The 23,168-nt window shown below is 41.9% G+C and overlaps 1 protein-coding gene across 2 annotated transcripts in view; it reads right to left on the bottom strand.

The window, feature by feature from the left end:
- Positions 1-23,168, bottom strand: part of DCC (DCC netrin 1 receptor) — a 1,118,040-nt gene that overhangs the window by 323,845 nt on the left and 771,027 nt on the right. For both annotated transcript variants that reach the window (XM_077282231.1, XM_077282240.1), the window contains exon 8: positions 14,428-14,584. In XM_077282231.1, the coding sequence (XP_077138346.1) occupies positions 14,428-14,584 (157 nt within the window). The remainder of the gene's footprint in view (positions 1-14,427; positions 14,585-23,168) is intronic.

Below are 23,168 nucleotides of genomic sequence, written 5' to 3'. Positions count from 1 at the left end.
GGCTGTCAAACATCCCCATATCATCAACCTTCCTCCACCAAATTTGACAGTTCCTTCAATTTCTCGATCTGTTAGCCCCTTTGTCCTATGCTTTTTCCAGACCTATTTGCATCCATCAGAGTTTTGTCTCGTTACTCCAAATTTCCAACCTTCTACTGTCCACTTATTGTACTGTTTAGCAAACTCGAGTCAATGCTTCTTATGATGATATTGAAGTTGAGGCTTCTTCACCTTTTTGTCCGGCCACCATTCCAGACTTGTGTAACGTGCGTCACACGGTGCTTGCATCGATGTCTGTGATCTCACTATCACAAGGCATACGAGCCTCCTCCACAGCCATGTTTTTCGAGCCAGAACTGAGAGACCTTGTGATGAGCCCACTTTTTGACTCTGATATTTTGACTGGACGTCCACCTCTTGACTTCTAAATGGATGGACAGACTTCATTTCGTATGTTTCCAACTGTTATGGCGCTCACATGATGCCGTTTGGCAATTTTCTTTGCTGAGAGACCGGTATCGATGAGCTGGATGATGCTGTTTATCTTTTCTTGGGAAATCTTCATGGCTGCTCCTCGATTCGAAGCAGTGACCTGTCGCTTGGGAATCAACCTTAAAACCTTTTGCTCGTCAGTGTACAAATATAGTAAATTGTGCAATATTTGAGCTTGGGACACAAAGGTTCCTATGTCCCGGCAGCTTCTGCTATGGCTTTTGTTAGGTACAGGTTTTGAGCTTCCTATGCTGATATTTAATTAGAAAACCACCACAACACTATTCAGTGTAATGAAGTCCAAAAAGACAAAGATACATTGCAAAATATTTATTAATAATTACATAAGAAATATGACAGGAACATGGCTAAAACGTGACAGATTGCCTCAAACAGCGGTGGGAGAGCATGTAACCGCCCATAGGAAACAGCATTAAATTGCCAATAACAGTGGGCAAAACATCAGTTCACAATGATAGCGTCCCCAGTCACATACCTAGTGGCGCAGGAAGGTACACACTCACTCCACCGCTCTCCCCAACGCGCGTTTCGGAAGTCAAAAACTTCCTTCCTCAGGGGGTGTGGGAGAGGGGCCACAGGCGCAAAGAAATACAGCGCCAGACCGGAAGTGTGCGCCGGCCGGCAAGAGAAGTCACGCCCCTCCACAGGCGCCGTACAATGCCGCCGACGCCAGGTCACATGGGGCCCCATGTGAACAAGACGTCAGACGGCAGGTGGAGCCAGGGAGAGGGCGGAACAACACCACACCGGGCGGCACACATTGATAGCCATATTGGTGTTGGGCAAAGGCCCCGACTGTATACAATATTGATAAAGAGAAAGAATATTTATAAATATGTACAGGTATAGTTGCGGTACAAAAGCAATATCTGGAGTCCGGCAGGCACATATTGCCCACATAAAGGTGCCACAATCACAGCGCACACCAGAACACTTAAAACCCAATATGTCAAAAAGTGGGCAAAGGCACAGATATCTGCCAATTGCACCACAATCGACAAATATAGGACCTAATATAGGCATTGGCAATAGAAAAATGTATGAGCACCAAAAAGGAAAACAATATAAGACAACCACAATATACATACATAATGACAGATATTGATGTCATGTAACCACCTCAATAACGTAACATAACATAACATAACGCTAGTAATATAAAAATAGTAAAGTGATTACAGTGCAACAAATCATACATTACAATGCATACAAATCATGATACACAAATGATTATAACAACAACACATAATGCCAAGATATATACTATAAGAGGTCCGAAACCGCAACAACAGGAACCAAAGCACATAGGTTACAGACGGAGACTTCATTCGGGCCACTCCTTTCCCACGGAGAATAGCACATATGGTGGATGAAAAGTTATCACTGAAATACAAGTAAAAAATGTATAGTTAAAAGCAATTAAAACAGCATGCATGTAGGAATCCGCACATAACGGCGCACACTACCCGGAGGACCCCAGGAATGGGGCAAATGACAGGCACTCGTTAAGGCCGAACGGGTGGACCGTGTTCAATGTCCAAATCCACCTTGTCTCCAACCTTGCAAGTCGCCCAGATAGATCCCCACCTCTGATGTTGATTTTCAGGGAGTCGATACCACGTACCCTCAACAGGGTACTATCACAATTATGTAGATTTTTAAAGTGTCGTGGTATCGTCTTGAGGGTGGAAGTGTTCGTGTGGCCTGCTGCCGCCTGAATGCCCAACACGTGCTCCCTCGTACGTACCTTAAGTTGGCGTGTTGTTAATCCAACATATATAAGGCCGCAGGGGCACGTGGCGTAATAAATCACGTACCTCGTGGTACATGTAATACGCTGACGGATCTCAAAATTCTTAGTACCGTCAAAGTTGGAAAAATTATCACAACGGTCAATGTTGGGACAGGCGACACACCTGCCACACGGCACACATCCACCCCTCAACACAAATCTGTCCAAAAAGGTGGGAAGTGGGCGCTCAAGATAGTGGCTGGAGACAAGGTGGTCCCTCAAGTTTTTAGCTCTCCTAAAGGACATGGAAGGTCTAGATGGTAAAATTTTCTTTAGGGCAGGGTCCACCCTAAGGATCGGCCATGCCCGTTCCAGAATGTTACGTACCCTATTGGACTGTGAGTTGAAGGTAGTAACAAACCTGACTTGGTCATTCGTCTTAAATTTCCTGTTGTGATTCGTTCTATATAACAAATCGCTCCTCAGAGCGTGTTTAGCTCGATGGTAGGCAGTCTTAATTACCCTACGGCTGTATCCGCGCACTAAAAAACGTTGTCTCAATTCATCCGCCCTCAACTCGAAATCTGCATCGGTGGAGCAGATCCGACGCAGTCGGAGAAACTGACCCACCGGTACCGAGCGGATCATATGTCTGGGATGTCCAGACGAAGCGTACAACAACGTATTAGTGGATGTCTCTTTTCTAAAGATGTCAGTTTGAAGGGTACCAGATTGATCTCGCCTAATAGTGACATCCAGGAAGTCCAAGGACACACTACTATGACAAAACGTAAGATGTATGTTCAGGTCATTGTTGTTCAAAGTCGAAATAAGCTGCCCAAGGTCGACGGGTGTGCCCTGCCAGATGAAGAAGATGTCGTCAATGTACCGCGTCCAAAAGGGGACACGGTCCATCAACCCCTGTTCATCTGCCAGGAAGAGATCCCTCTCCCACAGCCCCAGGAAGAGACCCGCATAGGCCGGCGCAAAGGCCGCGCCCATAGCGGTCCCCCGAAGCTGTAGGTAGAAGGACCCCTTAAACACAAAAAAATTGTGTGTGAGGGTGAACTCAAGTAGCTCCAGCAGAAGGTCCCTCATATCTATGGGTAATGATGAAGTCCCCAAAAAGAAGCGTACTGCAGCAATGCCATCATGATGTTTGATATTAGTATAGAGGGACTCAACATCTGCTGAAACTAAGAGAGAATCACCCTCCAAACACAATCCATCGACCCTGCGCAGCAAATCACCAGTGTCCTGTAGGAAGGACGGAAGGCCCGAGACCAAGGGTTGGAGGTGAAAATCAATCCATTTATTAACATGTTCTAGGAAGTTGCCTCTGCCAGAAATAATAGGTCTGCCAGGCGGTGAGGAGATGTTCTTGTGTATCTTTGGGAGGAGATACAAGGTTGGAATAGCCGGTTCAGAGACCGCCAGTGCCGATGACAATTGTTTGGTGATAATGCCGTCCTGAAAGGCCCTATCTAAGATGTCGTTCAGCTGGGAACAATATACCACAAGTGGATTATATGTAAGTTTTTTGTAACAAGTCGAGTCCCCCAGCTGACGAAACACCTCTTTTTCGTACATCCTACTGGGCCACAGGACGACATTACCGCCTTTGTCAGCAGGTTTAATTATGACATCCGGCAGCCCCCGCAGATATTCCAACCTGCATCTCTCTTCCACTGTAAGATTGTCATTTACCACAAATTTTGGGATTTGATACAACTCCTCCATCACCACCTGGACAAACAACTCGATATTGGCACATGTAGATAGTGGGGGAAACTTCCTAGAACGTGGACGGATAGAAGGTGGAATCTTACCTCCATCACCAATATGTTCACTGGCCAATTCCTCAAGTATTCTCAGGGCCTCCTGCTCTTCTTCTGTTGGAAAAAGTGATAGGAGCTGGTTATTGTGAAAATATTTCTTGAACAACAATGACCTGGCAAAGATGTGAAGATCCTTAATGGTAGTAAAAAGGTCAAATTTGGAAGTTGGTACAAATGAAAGACCTTTACCAAGAAGATCTATATCAGTTTGAGTCAAAGAGTAATGTGTTAGGTTAATCACCTTATTATCGCGACTAGAGGACGAAAAGGATTTCCTCTTATAAGGATGGTAAGAGTGGTCAATGCCTATATTAGGTCCTATATTTGTCGATTGTGGTGCAATTGGCAGATATCTGTGCCTTTGCCCACTTTTTGACATATTGGGTTTTAAGTGTTCTGGTGTGCGCTGTGATTGTGGCACCTTTATGTGGGCAATATGTGCCTGCCGGACTCCAGATATTGCTTTTGTACCGCAACTATACCTGTACATATTTATAAATATTCTTTCTCTTTATCAATATTGTATACAGTCGGGGCCTTTGCCCAACACCAATATGGCTATCAATGTGTGCCGCCCGGTGTGGTGTTGTTCCGCCCTCTCCCTGGCTCCACCTGCCGTCTGACGTCTTGTTCACATGGGGCCCCATGTGACCTGGCGTCGGCGGCATTGTACGGCGCCTGTGGAGGGGCGTGACTTCTCTTGCCGGCCGGCGCACACTTCCGGTCTGGCGCTGTATTTCTTTGCGCCTGTGGCCCCTCTCCCACACCCCCTGAGGAAGGAAGTTTTTGACTTCCGAAACGCGCGTTGGGGAGAGCGGTGGAGTGAGTGTGTACCTTCCTGCGCCACTAGGTATGTGACTGGGGACGCTATCATTGTGAACTGATGTTTTGCCCACTGTTATTGGCAATTTAATGCTGTTTCCTATGGGCGGTTACATGCTCTCCCACCGCTGTTTGAGGCAATCTGTCACGTTTTAGCCATGTTCCTGTCATATTTCTTATGTAATTATTAATAAATATTTTGCAATGTATCTTTGTCTTTTTGGACTTCATTACACTGAATAGTGTTGTGGTGGTTTTCTAGTTTAGATCTCAGTGTGTCCGTAATTGTCCTAATATCTGCTATGGGGTATATACATATATATTTCTCTGATATTATACGTTAATATGCTGCATTTCCCTGGCTATATGTGTTTTTCCCTTTATTATTCAATTTTTTCTGTGTTATGCACAGGTGTGTCGAATTGCACAATGGACTTCAGAGCCAAGGATAAGGCATGGCTCGATCAAATGGATAAGATGTTTGACAGTGGCGTGGCTGGTGCACATTGCCCGGGGAACTCTAGTTGGGATGATAAATTTTCCACCATTAAAACTTTACTGGACAAAAGATCAAGATATTGGTGGAACCGCCAGTTCCTTGAAAAATATAAATCAAATGGGATGATTCCGAGGGGGCTGCGGGTTAGGGTCATTCCGTCCTTTCCTGTTGTTGATTCGGGATTTGTTGATAAATGGGAGGACGCCTGCAATTCATGCTCTATGATATTTTTACAATTATTGATAGATCTTAATACTACTAATATCAATGAGCTAGATGGATTAATTGATACTGCACAGGCTGAATTGCGCAATGGGTGTCCACCCGAGAGGATCCAGCAGTTTAATCTGGATCTTGAGAAATCGACTGATGTATTAGTGAAAAAAATCCAGGACACACAGATGACGAAATACTCCAGGGATCTGAGAGATTATCAATCTAAAAAAGTCTATCTGTGGAGGAAACATAATAATTTGGATCCATATAAAAGTGCCTCAAATATTTCTATCTCATCAAATAGTGGACAGTCTGACCTATCCTCGACATCCGTAAATACGACAACATCTAGGGAAGTCTCAAGATTTCGTGACCACTCTTACCATCCTTATAAGAGGAAATCCTTTTCGTCCTCTAGTCGCGATAATAAGGTGATTAACCTAACACATTACTCTTTGACTCAAACTGATATAGATCTTCTTGGTAAAGGTCTTTCATTTGTACCAACTTCCAAATTTGACCTTTTTACTACCATTAAGGATCTTCACATCTTTGCCAGGTCATTGTTGTTCAAGAAATATTTTCACAATAACCAGCTCCTATCACTTTTTCCAACAGAAGAAGAGCAGGAGGCCCTGAGAATACTTGAGGAATTGGCCAGTGAACATATTGGTGATGGAGGTAAGATTCCACCTTCTATCCGTCCACGTTCTAGGAAGTTTCCCCCACTATCTACATGTGCCAATATCGAGTTGTTTGTCCAGGTGGTGATGGAGGAGTTGTATCAAATCCCAAAATTTGTGGTAAATGACAATCTTACAGTGGAAGAGAGATGCAGGTTGGAATATCTGCGGGGGCTGCCGGATGTCATAATTAAACCTGCTGACAAAGGCGGTAATGTCGTCCTGTGGCCCAGTAGGATGTACGAAAAAGAGGTGTTTCGTCAGCTGGGGGACTCGACTTGTTACAAAAAACTTACATATAATCCACTTGTGGTATATTGTTCCCAGCTGAACGACATCTTAGATAGGGCCTTTCAGGACGGCATTATCACCAAACAATTGTCATCGGCACTGGCGGTCTCTGAACCGGCTATTCCAACCTTGTATCTCCTCCCAAAGATACACAAGAACATCTCCTCACCGCCTGGCAGACCTATTATTTCTGGCAGAGGCAACTTCCTAGAACATGTTAATAAATGGATTGATTTTCACCTCCAACCCTTGGTCTCGGGCCTTCCGTCCTTCCTACAGGACACTGGTGATTTGCTGCGCAGGGTCGATGGATTGTGTTTGGAGGGTGATTCTCTCTTAGTTTCAGCAGATGTTGAGTCCCTCTATACTAATATCAAACATCATGATGGCATTGCTGCAGTACGCTTCTTTTTGGGGACTTCATCATTACCCATAGATATGAGGGACCTTCTGCTGGAGCTACTTGAGTTCACCCTCACACACAATTTTTTTGTGTTTAAGGGGTCCTTCTACCTACAGCTTCGGGGGACCGCTATGGGCGCGGCCTTTGCGCCGGCCTATGCGGGTCTCTTCCTGGGGCTGTGGGAGAGGGATCTCTTCCTGGCAGATGAACAGGGGTTGATGGACCGTGTCCCCTTTTGGACGCGGTACATTGACGACATCTTCTTCATCTGGCAGGGCACACCCGTCGACCTTGGGCAGCTTATTTCGACTTTGAACAACAATGACCTGAACATACATCTTACGTTTTGTCATAGTAGTGTGTCCTTGGACTTCCTGGATGTCACTATTAGGCGAGATCAATCTGGTACCCTTCAAACTGACATCTTTAGAAAAGAGACATCCACTAATACGTTGTTGTACGCTTCGTCTGGACATCCCAGACATATGATCCGCTCGGTACCGGTGGGTCAGTTTCTCCGACTGCGTCGGATCTGCTCCACCGATGCAGATTTCGAGTTGAGGGCGGATGAATTGAGACAACGTTTTTTAGTGCGCGGATACAGCCGTAGGGTAATTAAGACTGCCTACCATCGAGCTAAACACGCTCTGAGGAGCGATTTGTTATATAGAACGAATCACAACAGGAAATTTAAGACGAATGACCAAGTCAGGTTTGTTACTACCTTCAACTCACAGTCCAATAGGGTACGTAACATTCTGGAACGGGCATGGCCGATCCTTAGGGTGGACCCTGCCCTAAAGAAAATTTTACCATCTAGACCTTCCATGTCCTTTAGGAGAGCTAAAAACTTGAGGGACCACCTTGTCTCCAGCCACTATCTTGAGCGCCCACTTCCCACCTTTTTGGACAGATTTGTGTTGAGGGGTGGATGTGTGCCGTGTGGCAGGTGTGTCGCCTGTCCCAACATTGACCGTTGTGATAATTTTTCCAACTTTGACGGTACTAAGAATTTTGAGATCCGTCAGCGTATTACATGTACCACGAGGTACGTGATTTATTACGCCACGTGCCCCTGCGGCCTTATATATGTTGGATTAACAACACGCCAACTTAAGGTACGTACGAGGGAGCACGTGTTGGGCATTCAGGCGGCAGCAGGCCACACGAACACTTCCACCCTCAAGACGATACCACGACACTTTAAAAATCTACATAATTGTGATAGTACCCTGTTGAGGGTACGTGGTATCGACTCCCTGAAAATCAACATCAGAGGTGGGGATCTATCTGGGCGACTTGCAAGGTTGGAGACAAGGTGGATTTGGACATTGAACACGGTCCACCCGTTCGGCCTTAACGAGTGCCTGTCATTTGCCCCATTCCTGGGGTCCTCCGGGTAGTGTGCGCCGTTATGTGCGGATTCCTACATGCATGCTGTTTTAATTGCTTTTAACTATACATTTTTTACTTGTATTTCAGTGATAACTTTTCATCCACCATATGTGCTATTCTCCGTGGGAAAGGAGTGGCCCGAATGAAGTCTCCGTCTGTAACCTATGTGCTTTGGTTCCTGTTGTTGCGGTTTCGGACCTCTTATAGTATATATCTTGGCATTATGTGTTGTTGTTATAATCATTTGTGTATCATGATTTGTATGCATTGTAATGTATGATTTGTTGCACTGTAATCACTTTACTATTTTTATATTACTAGCGTTATGTTATGTTATGTTACGTTATTGAGGTGGTTACATGACATCAATATCTGTCATTATGTATGTATATTGTGGTTGTCTTATATTGTTTTCCTTTTTGGTGCTCATACATTTTTCTATTGCCAATGCCTATATTAGGTCCTATATTTGTCGATTGTGGTGCAATTGGCAGATATCTGTGCCTTTGCCCACTTTTTGACATATTGGGTTTTAAGTGTTCTGGTGTGCGCTGTGATTGTGGCACCTTTATGTGGGCAATATGTGCCTGCCGGACTCCAGATATTGCTTTTGTACCGCAACTATACCTGTACATATTTATAAATATTCTTTCTCTTTATCAATATTGTATACAGTCGGGGCCTTTGCCCAACACCAATATGGCTATCAATGTGTGCCGCCCGGTGTGGTGTTGTTCCGCCCTCTCCCTGGCTCCACCTGCCGTCTGACGTCTTGTTCACATGGGGCCCCATGTGACCTGGCGTCGGCGGCATTGTACGGCGCCTGTGGAGGGGCGTGACTTCTCTTGCCGGCCGGCGCACACTTCCGGTCTGGCGCTGTATTTCTTTGCGCCTGTGGCCCCTCTCCCACACCCCCTGAGGAAGGAAGTTTTTGACTTCCGAAACGCGCGTTGGGGAGAGCGGTGGAGTGAGTGTGTACCTTCCTGCGCCACTAGGTATGTGACTGGGGACGCTATCATTGTGAACTGATGTTTTGCCCACTGTTATTGGCAATTTAATGCTGTTTCCTATGGGCGGTTACATGCTCTCCCACCGCTGTTTGAGGCAATCTGTCACGTTTTAGCCATGTTCCTGTCATATTTCTTATGTAATTATTAATAAATATTTTGCAATGTATCTTTGTCTTTTTGGACTTCATTACACTGAATAGTGTTGTGGTGGTTTTCTAGTTTAGATCTCAGTGTGTCCGTAATTGTCCTAATATCTGCTATGGGGTATATACATATATATTTCTCTGATATTATACGTTAATATGCTGCATTTCCCTGGCTATATGTGTTTTTCCCTTTATTATGATATTTAATTAGTACTGTGAATGAAAGGGGTGGCCTGACAGGCTCATTTTAATAACTAAGAATACTAATTTTTTTTTACCATAACCAATGCATGGAGATGAGAAGAAGGCTGGCTCACTGGCTTATGTCAATATCTGAGCCAGTCTGTCTAGGCCAATGCATAAACATTGGAAGTGGAGCAGGAATGACCTGGGGCAGGACCTAATTTCAGGAAATCTTTACTACAAGTATATTAGTACCTTTCATATACTTATACTTTAAACATATCTAAACTATTTTTTTAAGTGGACAATTCCTTTAAGACTCCAAAACTGAAAACAAAAATTAAATGAGATGAAGAAGGGAGGGAAATGTTGTTTCCTGTGTGTTTGCAGTTATAAGATTAAATAAATAATAAGAAAAGGAAAGAAAAATGAAAGAATTGGTGGAAAGTTTCTACAAAATCACGGACCTTGGAAATGTCATGATAACCCAGTTTAAATGCAATTGAAAGCCAGTTATTGTTCAGAAGGGTAAATAGTGTGGCATTAATAGTTCATAAGGTGCTCAGTGTAGCGATTATAGGTAATAAGGGTAGATGGTGTGGAGGCAAATTTTTATAAGTTGGGCAGTGTGGGTGAAATATTTTGTGTAGGACAAATTACTTATTCAGAGGCACAGTATAGGGCAGATATTTTTACTTTAAGGACATTATAATGACACTATTATTTTTAAGGGAACCATGGCAGAATTTGTTGGGAATATTGAAGAAGATGGATGTCCGCAGAGACAAGCTGTGCATGTGAAAAGTCATCATGGCATCTGGATCAGATGGAGCCAAAAGGGATAAGTTGACTCAATCAGAGCAGATGTCAGCTATAAGGTATTTGGGTGTAAAGGTTTATGTGTGATACGGTCCACCTCTCAACAGTACCGTGGTGCTTTGAATATGGTCCACAGTCTGTAGATGGCTGTTAAGAACAACTCCCAGTATTTCCTTACCATTATTAAGAATATACTTGCAGTTGTAGGCTCAGGAAAATCAAATGTAAATGGGGCTAACCTATTATTGGAATATATCTCTGTACTAAGCTTAGCAATGTGTTCTTGCAATAGTGATGGTTCTAGTGATATATTCATGTACTGATGATGGTTCTGGTGATCTATTCATGTACTCTTAGTATTTCCGGTGAGGTATTTATGTACTGATGATGGTTCTAGTGCTGTATCCATGTACTGATGTATTGATGATGGTTCTGGTGAAGTATTCCTGTACTGATGATGATTCTGGTGCTGTATTCATGTACTGATGATATGCTCATGAACTATTAATGGTTCTGGTGATGCATTCATGTTATGATGGTGGGTAGGGTGATATTTCATACATAAAAACTGTGACAACTGCAGTTCCCTATTGCATAACCTACAACTCCAAACATTCTCTAAGTCTCTGGCTGAAGAGTTTTGCCACAGTTGGAACTGTATAAACTTTGGAAAGCCATAGGTAATGCTACACAATATTATAATAGTGGATGTAAACTAGACATCATATTAGACAGTCTTTTGGAGTAAATATCTTTTATGATTAGACTTCACTTAGCATCTTGAATGCTTTGTTCTTTGAGACTAACTCTTAAAAACATTTTTTGAAAAATGGTTTTATATATGTCCTATTTATTTCATTTGTTTGCCTTGAAGCTTTTATTTTTTTCAAGTACAGAACTATATAGCTATAAGTAACTGAGTGGCATGATGTCAAGGAACACAGATTCCAGATTGGAGCACATAACGAAATCTGTCCATAGGATCACCCCTCTTGAGCCATCTATATGGGCAGGTAGGTCATAGGAAGTTGAATGAAATTGATACCTGAAATGCGATATCCAATGTCTTATTCCAGAGAAATACATGTTTTTCTTTATAGGTAAATGAGCTGTTAAGATTTTTGGGCAGGACACTGAGAATTTGACTCCAGAACTTATTTTAAATGGAAGGTGGGGTTATCAGTGTGAGACATGCAATGACTGACAGTCTGCTGTCCTGATCTCACTGCAGAGCTGTGTGTGATTACAACTAACATAGTACAGCAGAGCTGTGTATGATTACAACTAACACAGTACAGCAGAGCTGTGTGTGATTACAACTAACACAGTACAGCAGAGCTGTGTGTGATTACAACTAACACAGTACAGCAGAGCTGTGTGTGATTACAACTAACACAGTACAGCAGAGCTGTGTGTGATTACAACTAACACAGTACAGCAGAGCTGTGTGTGATTACAACTAACACAGTACAGCAGAGCTGTGTGTGATTACAACTAACACAGTACAGCAGAGCTGTGTGTGATTACAACTAACACAGTACAGCAGAGCTGTGTGTGATTACAACTAACAGTACAGCAGAGCTGTGTATGATTACAACTAACACAGTACAGCAGAGCTGTGTGTGATTACAACTAACACAGTACAGCAGAGCTGTGTGTGATTACAACTAACACAGTACAGCAGAGCTGAGCTTAGTCTCATCACAATGACTTTAGCGCTCTCGTTCTAATGCTTAACCAGTGCGGGAATTGGTGCGGGGCAAGTTTTTTCCTTTTTGTGAACCATGGGTCGAATCTCAAAATGTTCAAATTCACATGAAACCATGAACTTCAGGAAATTTGACTTGAACTTCATCCTCCACTAATGGAATCACGCAGCTTTGTAGAGGAGCTGTGGAATATTTTTAATGAAGGATTTTTTTTTTTGTAGAATATTTTTTCAGCAATAAAAATATTTTTGGGAAACTATGCATGTCCTTTTAATTATGCAACATGTTCCAATTGCTCATTATATCACTAGATTGCGTGCAATGTTATTTGCCATTTACAATGCATCATTATAGCGTTTGTATACACTGATTATTGTGACAGTATGTAAAAAAATATTATTAAAATGACAATTAGCGAGAAAAACAAAAAACTAATACAATCCAGTGTCTGGAACTTGATCAGACCAGTTTTTTTCTAAATTTCCTAATGGTTCTGAATATTTTTGCTGCACACAAGAATTACAGAGCTTTATCTCAATGAACAAATTGCTACAACCCGTCCTGCATGTAACCGTATTGCATATTTATTGCAGCCCTTGGTAAGAAAGATGCTGACTCGTTTTATAATGTTCTTTCTGCAAATATTTGACATGCAAAAACTAATTGCTGAAGGCTGTAATAAAAAAAACAAAATAATTAACATTTTTTCATCCAAGATTAGAAAATTCTCCCGGCGTCTGCAATGATCGAACGTAAAATGCATAAAAGCTACAAACATTATCTACATAAAACAGTTTTACTTTCTCTATAGTACATTATCCTGGCCCACCGAAGAGCGGATTCTATAGCATGGCATTATGCCATGTACCTGTTGATAGAAAACCTATTATCCTTGAAAAAAAAAACATAAAAAACCTTAAATATAACAGGGTATGAAGACTTTTGCTCCAATATTTATTGCTGTAGTATATTCGAAATGGAAGAATAAGGAACTTTGCAAAAAGTCTTGATTAAATATCTCTGAACATTTATATACACAGATTCTACTTAGACCTATGCATCACCATGGTAACAGACTACAAACAAATCTCGTGTAGTCTGAAGTCGAAGTCATGCTGCCTCTTAATTCTTAATAAATAGGCGAGGCATACAAAAGAAATAGCAAGAGGTAGCAGACCAATACAAAGTAGTATAACTGCAGGATCAGGATATTCAAGGCATATTTATGGTCTAACCATGGAGACAGAAAGCTTTGAATAGTAGCTGTAAACATTAAATGGTAGCTCTGTTTATCAAGACTGTTGCTTCACTTTTCAAATCAAATGCATAAGACAAATAAAACAAAATAGTTAAAAAAAGTGTTTATTTGTTTTAAAGGGAATCTGTCAGCAGGATGAACCGTCCTAAGCCATCTATATGAGTATGCAGGTGATAGCAAGATGAATCAGATGATGCCTTGATATCTGTGATCCGATGTCTTATTCCAGAGAATTCAATATTTTTCTTTATTTGTAAATGATAAATGAGCTGTTAGGATCTATGGGCCGGACATAGATCTCACAGAGACTCCGCCTCCAGAGCTTATTTAAAAAAAAAGGAGGTGTTATCAGTGTGAGACATGTATTGACTGACAATCTGCTCTCCTGGTCAGCTGGTAATGCCCCCCTTCATTTACAATGAGCTCTGGAGGCAGATTCTCAGAGAGATCTATGACCGGCCCATAGATCTAAGCAGCTCATTTACATATTAATAAAAACATGGATTTCTTGGGAATAAGACATTGGATCACAGATAGAAAGATATCATCTTATTCAGCTTCCTATGACCTACATATCCACATAGACGGCTTAGGAGGGTTGATACCACTGACAGATTCCCTTTAAGAAATGGAAACTAGGTGTCACTTGTGGAATTGAAAAGAAATTGCTCAAAAACTAAATGTTTTTGGATACAATTTCAGATGGGTCCATCAATTAACATTCTGTGAATCTAAATTCTCACAATGTGAATTCTACACATTAGGGGAGAGACAGTTGATAACGAGGCTGAGAAGACCACCATGATTATCTCATGTAGGAACATACCATGATTGCTGGGGATTGTGTGGACCGCCAATACAAAACATAGAGAATCGAGAACAGAAACATCGATAGAGTGAATGGACATACCTGTGAGCCCCGTCTTTGGAGAAGTAGACAGTGTAGGCTTGTATGTTCCCTCTTGTATCTACCGGTGGCCTCCAGCTAAGACGTACGAATCGACTAGAAACCAAAACAGGGACCACATCTCGAGGAGCAGAGGGAAGGATACTGGAACTGGGAACAGCTGTAGGGGAACGGGGGGATTCAGTCAGAGAACCGGGTGATACAAAGGAGAGGGGTTCAACAGGAAAATGTGTGGGGGTAAAAACTACCGAGTCCATAAAACATGGGGCCGGGCAAAGATGGAACAAATGTAAATTAAATCATATGATAATACAAGTAAATCATCAATATCTAATCACATCCACATATTATATTTGTTCTGATTTCATCCACTGCTATTTTAAATTAAATAAAACAGAAACTGAAGCGCCAATAGCAAATAAGTCTTATCCAGATTGTTTGATACGATATATCAATAAAATTTGAAGCATAGGGCACAAGGGCGGGTGAGTGACTGCAAGTATATGATTTGCACACATGTGGTCACATGCCTACTAGACATGCGTGGCACGTCTATGTCTAGTTGGAATGTGGCCGAAGGTATACAAATCACATTCTTGTTGTCACATCACTGCTCGCTGCCGGCACCGACATTGGAGCATCTTGACAGTGCGCACTGTGTTTGCCATGTGGATTCAAAATTCTGCAGTCACAAAGAGCGACTGCAGACTTGATCCCCAAGACTGTAAAACTCCTTTAAGTAGTGTTAATAAATACAATAGATTCTTTTTGTAAATAACAATGGGTAATAATTAGTGCCAATAAGCAGAAATATTGAAAAGATATAAAATAATACAAAGCTCTTTAGAAAGTTCTATAAGTTTGACTTTATTCTCTTCTTCCCTAAGATCTCATTTTCTAGAGTAGGAATTACGGCAGAGGTGTCAAACTGCATTCCTCGAGGGCCGCAAACAGGTCATGTTTTCAGCATTTCCTTGTATTGCACAGGTGATAATTTAATCACCTGCACAGAATGATTCCAGCACCTTGTGGAATGCTAAGGAAATCCTGAAAACATGACCTGTTTGCGGCCCTCAAGGAATGCAGTTTGACACCTCTGAATTACGGCTTATTTCCACCCGAGTCCAAGTCATCACTCTAAGACATTGCCTGACCCTATCAAGGGGTTTGCAATCTATGGCACTTCAACTGTTGTAAAAGTACAAGATGCCTGTGACTATCAGGGCATGATGGGAGGTGTCGTTTCTCAGTTGCTGGAGTGCTGTAGGTGCATAACCATCTTGAGGTTCCTTTGCGCCACCAAGAAAAAAAACCTTTGACAGCTCACCTTATAGTTACAAACAGACCTTATTTTCATGAGTTAGACCATGTGGTCTGGGTATATACTAAATATCCTAAAATTAGATAGCTCTTTTAATTAAAGGTCATTCCTGATTACATTATTGCCAATACTTGCCAACGGTCCCCATTTTGCTTGGACAGTTCTAGAAACCAGGCTGCAAAGCAACAGGACTTGGTAGAACCATATCCAAAAGTCAGGTTGTCCCACCTGCTCCAGTAGCCTAAACTGACCCTGCGGAAAGGCCGTCAGGACATGAGAACCCCGGTAACCAAATCTATTTTCATTTAATCAATTAAATCACTTGTCAGAGGTGCTGGCGCTGTGGGAAGTTTTATTGGAAAATGCTGGAACATCTAAGAATATCAGTAGAATGGTTGGATATTGCAGCCTCGTCAGTCCTTCTTCCACCTCATAGAAAATTCATCTCTCGACATTTTGATTTTCCACATCCTGAACTAATCTGGAAATCTCTTGCCAAGATTCCTGTGAATGTTCTCCTCCGCTGCCACAGAGCACCTGTCCCATTCTATAAAGCCGGCACTTACCATTTTACTGGTAAATGAGCCTTTATCTTTCCTAATAATAGTTTCCTTTAAAGAAAATTGCAGTAATAACCGTAGGCTAATAACCGCTATCAGCGGCTCTTTATTTTTAGTGACTTCCAAAGTAAAGTAGAGAGCGAAACATGACTGGTTTAAGCAGGGCTGGTGGCCACCCAGAAGACCAAAATGAAGGGTCATAAATGTCGTATTTTTTTGTTACAAGGAAATCCATTAGGAGAGACAGTGAATTTAATTCTGGGGTAATAAAATATTGTGTAAGATAAACAATGAGGAGCCAATCGCATATCAGAGTTTCGAAAAATGATAAGTGTAATGAACTGGAATAGTATCTGTTCGGGTGACATTATAGATATTACTACCAAGGAAGAAGTTATAGCACCAAATGTGACATGCTGCCGGTTAGGTGGGCAGAATCAGAGTTGAAGCATACCAACTAACAAATTACATTAAAGGGGTTATCCGGGACTTTTTTTGATGTGGCTAAGCACTGCCTGCCTATTTCTGCCATGCTAAGATATTTCTGGGCTCAGAGAGGTTACAGACCACTCCTTCCGGAAATTCTTCTCTGTTGAGAGGACATCACTGCTGACATCATGTTGACTGTCAGACATCTCAGCCCTGCATAGTGGGGAGCCGAATGTTAACCAACATGACGTCAACAGTTACATCCCGTCGACAGAGCCACAACAGAACAAAAGGAATTGGTCTGTCAACATGAAGTCACAGAAAATGGTATAATCACCGGCAGGAGCAGTCCATGATCTCTCTGAGCCTGGAGACATCCATCACTTGGCAGAACAAGTTTTGGAAGATCTAATGTTAAAAACTTTTGGACAGCCTGATTTTGATAAGCCTCGCTGATTTTGACCTTTTTATTTCAACCATGATATTCTTTTCTTAACACAAACGATAATACCAGATTCCAACCAAGGGCAGATTCCTGCTGCAAATTTAATGTCTCCTCTTTTCTTTTCAATCATTGTTAGGTGCTATAGTTGAAATGGTAGCCATGTATTTCATCAATGGAAACCTAGACCGGGCCCAAGATCATAGCAGAGATCGATTGGCAATTTCTTATTTTTAACCGGAGGCATTGTCAACCAAGACAAGACCCTTCACAGCCTAATTATAAATGACAAGTCATCAAGAAAACAACAATCAGAAATCCCTACTGTATGGCCAACCCAAGACTGGACAATGACCAAAGACCCGAGACTGAAACAATCAATTTTTTCATTGCCTAGAACTAGAAGCTTTATTTTTAAACTAAGTTGATATTAGCAAATATTTTGGATGTATGGGAGAAAACCAGCGTACATGTGTAAAACATAAGTGTGGCACATACAAACCCCATGGAAAACCTGCCTTTGATAAGTTTCAAACTTAGGACTAGGGATGAGTAGACACGTGGAAGTTCGGGGTCTGGTATCTGACCTGTACTTTAGTCCATAGTTCGGTTCAGGTACCAGAACTTTACCAGAACTTAAGCCAGATCGTGTACTCCAATAAAAACAATGAAGAGCAAACTTTGGATCTGGAAAAAAAAGTCTCTCTCTCTTTGTAACTCTGTAACTCTAAACATTGAAACAGACTTCTGGGAGAAGTCTGTGTTCGGCGTTTAACCCCGGACACTAACTGTCCTCTACAAACCCCGAACTTTCAACTTTGGGTTTGCTTATCTCTATTTAGGACCGAGTAGTACAAGTTCACTAGTAACTACTGCAAAAATCACCGAGGTCTTTGTTTTGGGGTAAAGCCCTCAGGGAAGGGAAGAAATTACAAAGGTGAATAAATTAATCATACAGACTATAATACAACCAGAAAATTATGTAAGGTTTCCATTCTCTTAACTACAAATGGTGGCCATGATCCAATGAAACTTCATTGCTAGTATTTCTGTTAGATCCTATTGACACTATTCAGGGCACAGAATGGCCATTAAGTCGTGGAATTGGCAATGTTGAACTGCTCTTCTTTTTTGCTTCCAAAAGCTGCAAACAGCTGATTAGTGAAAATGTTAGACTCTCACCAATCTGATATTGATGAACCTTTCTAAGGTCGGGTCATCAATATATAAGTCCTGGACTAGAGAAATCTAAAGAACTGAGATCTGAAATACATTATCTGAGCCATAATCGTCAGAAATATCAACTCCTCGGATCTGAAACCTCATCTCCATTCAAAACGACTTGAAGAAATTCTATTTTTCTAATATTTCAAAGTTTTTAGACTCCAAAAATTTTAGGAGGAAAGTAAAAAAACTTATGTATCCAATACAACCAACAAGAAAAAATAACACTGAATTACGATACATTATTCCGGATCAAAGGGTAAGTGGAATTTTCTTTTCTAAATGTATTCTTAAACCCCCATAAGATTGACTCTCAAACTTCAGCAATTTCTACCACTTATCTGAGGATGATTCATTTGCAAGCTTAATCTAGGAATTAGTGAATATCAGCTTGTACCTAGCGAGGACTAAGCATTTCAGACGTTTCCATAGACACAGAGATCACTTATCTGTTGTCATGGAAAATCCAGGAGATAAACTAACTTAACAATGCTAAAAGATTGAGAATCTGGTTATTATATCATGTGGAGGGCTCATCATTTCGTGTCTAGGATGCAATTATTCTGGCACAAGTCAGCTCCATAGACAATGCTTATATTCTGTGCGGATTAATGAAGTCTATATAGGCTATATATATATACAGTATATACTATACATGCACATGATTGTGTAATCCTCATGTACGCACTTGGCACATCTACATCATTATATTATGTTGCTGATCGCTACCTCCGCTAATGTTTTCTGTGGGATCGCCCAATGTTCCATTTCCTTAAGGGCACAGTAAGCATGTGCTTCTAGGCAGCCCTATATAACGCCACTTTCTGATGGCAAGATTTACGTATGAATGCACTAAACAGTAAATTATGTGCACTCATATTTTATGTACACAATAAATGTGTCAAATGAGTAATAGGTGAAAAGCCAGGAAAGAACAAAGAGCAGGACATAGGGAAGCTTTCAATGAGCATAAGGATGCAAAGAGTGTAGGACATAGGAAAGGCTGTAGCACAGGAGGACATCTAGTTTTGGGCACCAGGGAGGTTACAGAAGAGAAGACCACTCAATGTGGGGCATAATGGAGGCTACAGAGGAGGCGGACAACTAAGTCAAGGCATCAAAAAGGCTGTAGAGGAAGAGGAACTCAAAATGGAAAATCTGGGAGACTGTAGAAGAGGAAGACACCAAATGTGGAGAATCGGGAAGGCTGTAGAGGAAGATGAACTCAATATGGAACATTTGGGAAGTTGTAGAAGAGGAGTAAATCCAATGTGAGGAATCAGGAAGGCTGTGGAGGAAAAGGAACTCAATATGGAACATCTGGGAGGCTGTAGAAGAGTAAGACACCAAATGTGGGGATTCAGTGAGGCTGAAGAGGAGACTCATTGTAAAGAGGAACATTGCAGAAGATAAGAAAACCCAGTGTGGGGCATAGGAAAGACTGCAAAGAAGGAGGACATCCAGTGTGGGACAAGGAGGAGACTGCAGAAGAGGAAGATACCCAGAGAGGGGAAAGGAGAAGACTGAAAAAGAAGATGACACTCAGAGAGGGTCAAAGAGAAGAAGATGGCATCAAAAGAGGCAAAAATGAACCCGACAGAGGAGGTGGACAGCCAGAGAGTAACAACTTCAAAGAAGAAAATTCAAGAGCTCAAAATGTGCTAAGAAGGAATCTGCATAGGAGGAGGGCACCTAGTGAAACGTAAGAAGAAGGCTTCAAATGAGGACACCTGCAGTAGCAGATGGGCTTCAGAGGAAGATAAGACTCCTAAAGAGGTATAATGAGGAGGATATTCAAGGAGGTATGATGGATGGTTGAAGAGGAAGAGAGGATGGACAAGGAGGGACAAGGGGAAGGCTGCAGAAGATAAAACCTAGAAAGTGAGAAATGCACAGCTGCGGATTTGAAAGAGACCTAGAAAGGACAACAGAAAGGCTGCAGAGCAGGAGAAGGCCGAGGAGGGAAAAAAGGAGTATTGAAGAGAACAACACCACAAAAAAACAAGGGGAAGTCTGCAGAGGAAGACACATGGGGAGGGCTTAAAGGGGTTGTCTGGGACTTTTATATTGATTATCTATTTATAGGATAGGTCATCAAAATATGATTGGTGGAGTGGCAACACCCTACAACTCTGCCGACCAGCTGTCTCTGCTGCCGGCAGGGGATGGAAGTGCTCAGCAGCAGAGCTGCATAGATCTGTCAACCACTTTAAGCAAAGCTCAGTCTAGTCATATCGAAACACCCTAAATATATGTAACATAGAGATATCTTGTGAAAAATGTCTGCCATTTTCAGATATGTACTTATGTGTATTGGAATAAACATTCACATAGGTCAACGTGTCATCTGTGATATCACTGTAACTACTGTGTTAGCCCATTGCTATGAGGCCTAATATCGGCGCAGTGGTTATTGCATTTTTTCTTGGCACTGAATGGCTGCGTTCTTTGGGAAGTCCTGTATTATATCGGTTCTGCTTTTACTGACGCCGCTCGGTCATAGTGGCGTTTATTTATGATGGCCCGTCATGTAACAACCTCTTGCTTGTCCTACCGAAACAGCAATGTATGAACTTTTCACAATTGTTTCCAAAACGACAATAAACAGCCGCTGGTCCGAAATGCCGACAATTATAAAACAATTGCATGCATGCTAATTTATGCAAATGAGAACAGGAAATCATGAAACTCCCTGAAAAAAAATTTATGTTTTGGGATAAAATTTATGTTTTGCTTCATTCAGCTAAAAAGAATGTTCTTTTTTATGGGAGAAATTAAGCATCTGTGACAATTCTAGAGCAAAATCCACAATAAAGGAATTTGGCTGCTCCCGAAAATAGAATCCAAAAATTCTGCATCAAATTAGAAAACATGTTTTTGGGCCATAGGGGGTGGTCTAGCCCAGATATAGTGCAGATATTCTCATCCCTTTTATGCATTGAATACTTTTGCACGGAAACAACTAAGTGGAGCTCTTTGATACATCGTTCACACAGCTGGCTAAAACAAGTGTTCATCTCGAAGCAATTAGCCTCCACCAGAATCTGTGGAATCGATACAGAAAATAACTGGTCGGTCCTGTTTTTCGAAAATCAATATTGTTTTTACCATCTGGAAACTAAGTGACAACTGCGGCGTAAGCTTCATTCTCTTCTCCGTTACAAGTGACACCTGTCATATTCCATTAGTCAACTCGAAACACAAGGAAGAAGGGAAATAGTCTGCAGATTACACCAGCAAACAAATTCATGAATGTTCCCGCGGGACAGACATGTTAGTGCCCCACATGAGCTGACGTACAGATACAGAATACTACAGACGTGATACACAATTGCATATATGAAAGGAATTCTTTCGGAGGGGAAAAAAAAGTCTAAAACTGTGGTCGGGGCAAGACGGATTCGTTGCAGAATTTTAAAGCAAATTTTGAAATTTGCAAAAAAGTGACTGAAGTTTTACATGAGGCAGGAAAAATTAATTTGTCATGGATCCAAACTTTCTACTATGTCTCTTCGTAAAGGGTTTTTGTTCACTTTGGAAATTCATACGTAGCCTTGAAATGTGGAAGTTACTTGAAAATTTTCAAGTAACAACACAAAAAAAAGAGAAGAAAAAGCAAATAGTACATCATTTCTCACAAACCCCCAAAAATGGCCAGACAAGATTGTTGGCACCCTCAATTTGATATTTGGTTGGACCTTTTGGACCTTTCTATAACCATCCACAAGCTTCTTACTCCTCTCACCTGGAATTTTGGACTACTCTTCTGTTGCAAACTGCCCCAGGACTCTTCCATTTGAAGGCACCTTCTCCCAGCAGCAATTGTAAGATCTCTCCACAGGTGATCGATGGGATTTAGATCCGGACGCATTGCTGCCACTTCAGAAGACTCCAGCGCTTTGTATCCATCCATTTCTGGAGGCTTCTTGAAGAATGTTTGGGGTCATTGTCCTGCTGGAAGACCCATGACCTAAGACACAAACCCAGCTTTCTGACACTGAACACTACGCTGCCACCCAAAATCCTCTGGTAATCTTCAGATTTCATAATGCCTTGCATATAGTCAAGGCAAAACAACCCCAAAACATCTTTAAAGGGAACCTGTCACCCCTTTTTTCGATATGAGATAAAAATATGGCTCAATAATGCCTGAGCTATGCTTTACAGCAGTACCTTTTATATCCGCCGATTCCCCAACTTTGCTTAGAAAATACCTTAGTAATCTCTCCATTTTCATATGTAAATCACCCCAGTCTGGTCCGATGGGTGGGGCCTATTCGCCATTTCTCCCCACCTCCTGCCTTGCTCTAAGCATTCATTTATCTTCTGTCCTGCGTTGCCGTTGTTTTCTGTGCCTGCGCATTGAAGTGGCCTCTTGCGTGTGCGCAGTATGTTCTGAGGCACAGAGCACTGGGTCAAAAGCCGGCGCATGCGCAATAATGATTTCATGCTTTGCCCACAGTTGGTCAAAGCATACTGCACAGGCGCTAGAGGCCAATTCAATGCGCATGCGCAGAAACTTAACTATTCACAGATCTCGTTACGTCAAGCATGCCGAGTAGCGGGGGGAGAGGTGGAGATTAGGCCCCGCCCATCGGACCGGACCAGGGTGATTTACATACAAAAACGGAGATATTACTAAGGTATTTTCTCAGCAAAGGTGGGGAATTGGGGGATATAAAGAGTACTGCTGTAAAGAATAGCTCAGGCACCATTGAACCATATTTTTATCTCATATCGAAAAAAAGGGGTGACAGGTTCCCTTTAA

Source organism: Ranitomeya variabilis, chromosome 1 (genome assembly GCF_051348905.1).
Source record: "Ranitomeya variabilis isolate aRanVar5 chromosome 1, aRanVar5.hap1, whole genome shotgun sequence".
In the NCBI taxonomy this organism is placed as follows: domain Eukaryota; kingdom Metazoa; phylum Chordata; class Amphibia; order Anura; family Dendrobatidae; genus Ranitomeya; species Ranitomeya variabilis.
The sequence above is the reverse complement of the archived record's forward strand: the minus strand, read 5'-3'. Positions and strand labels throughout refer to the sequence as shown.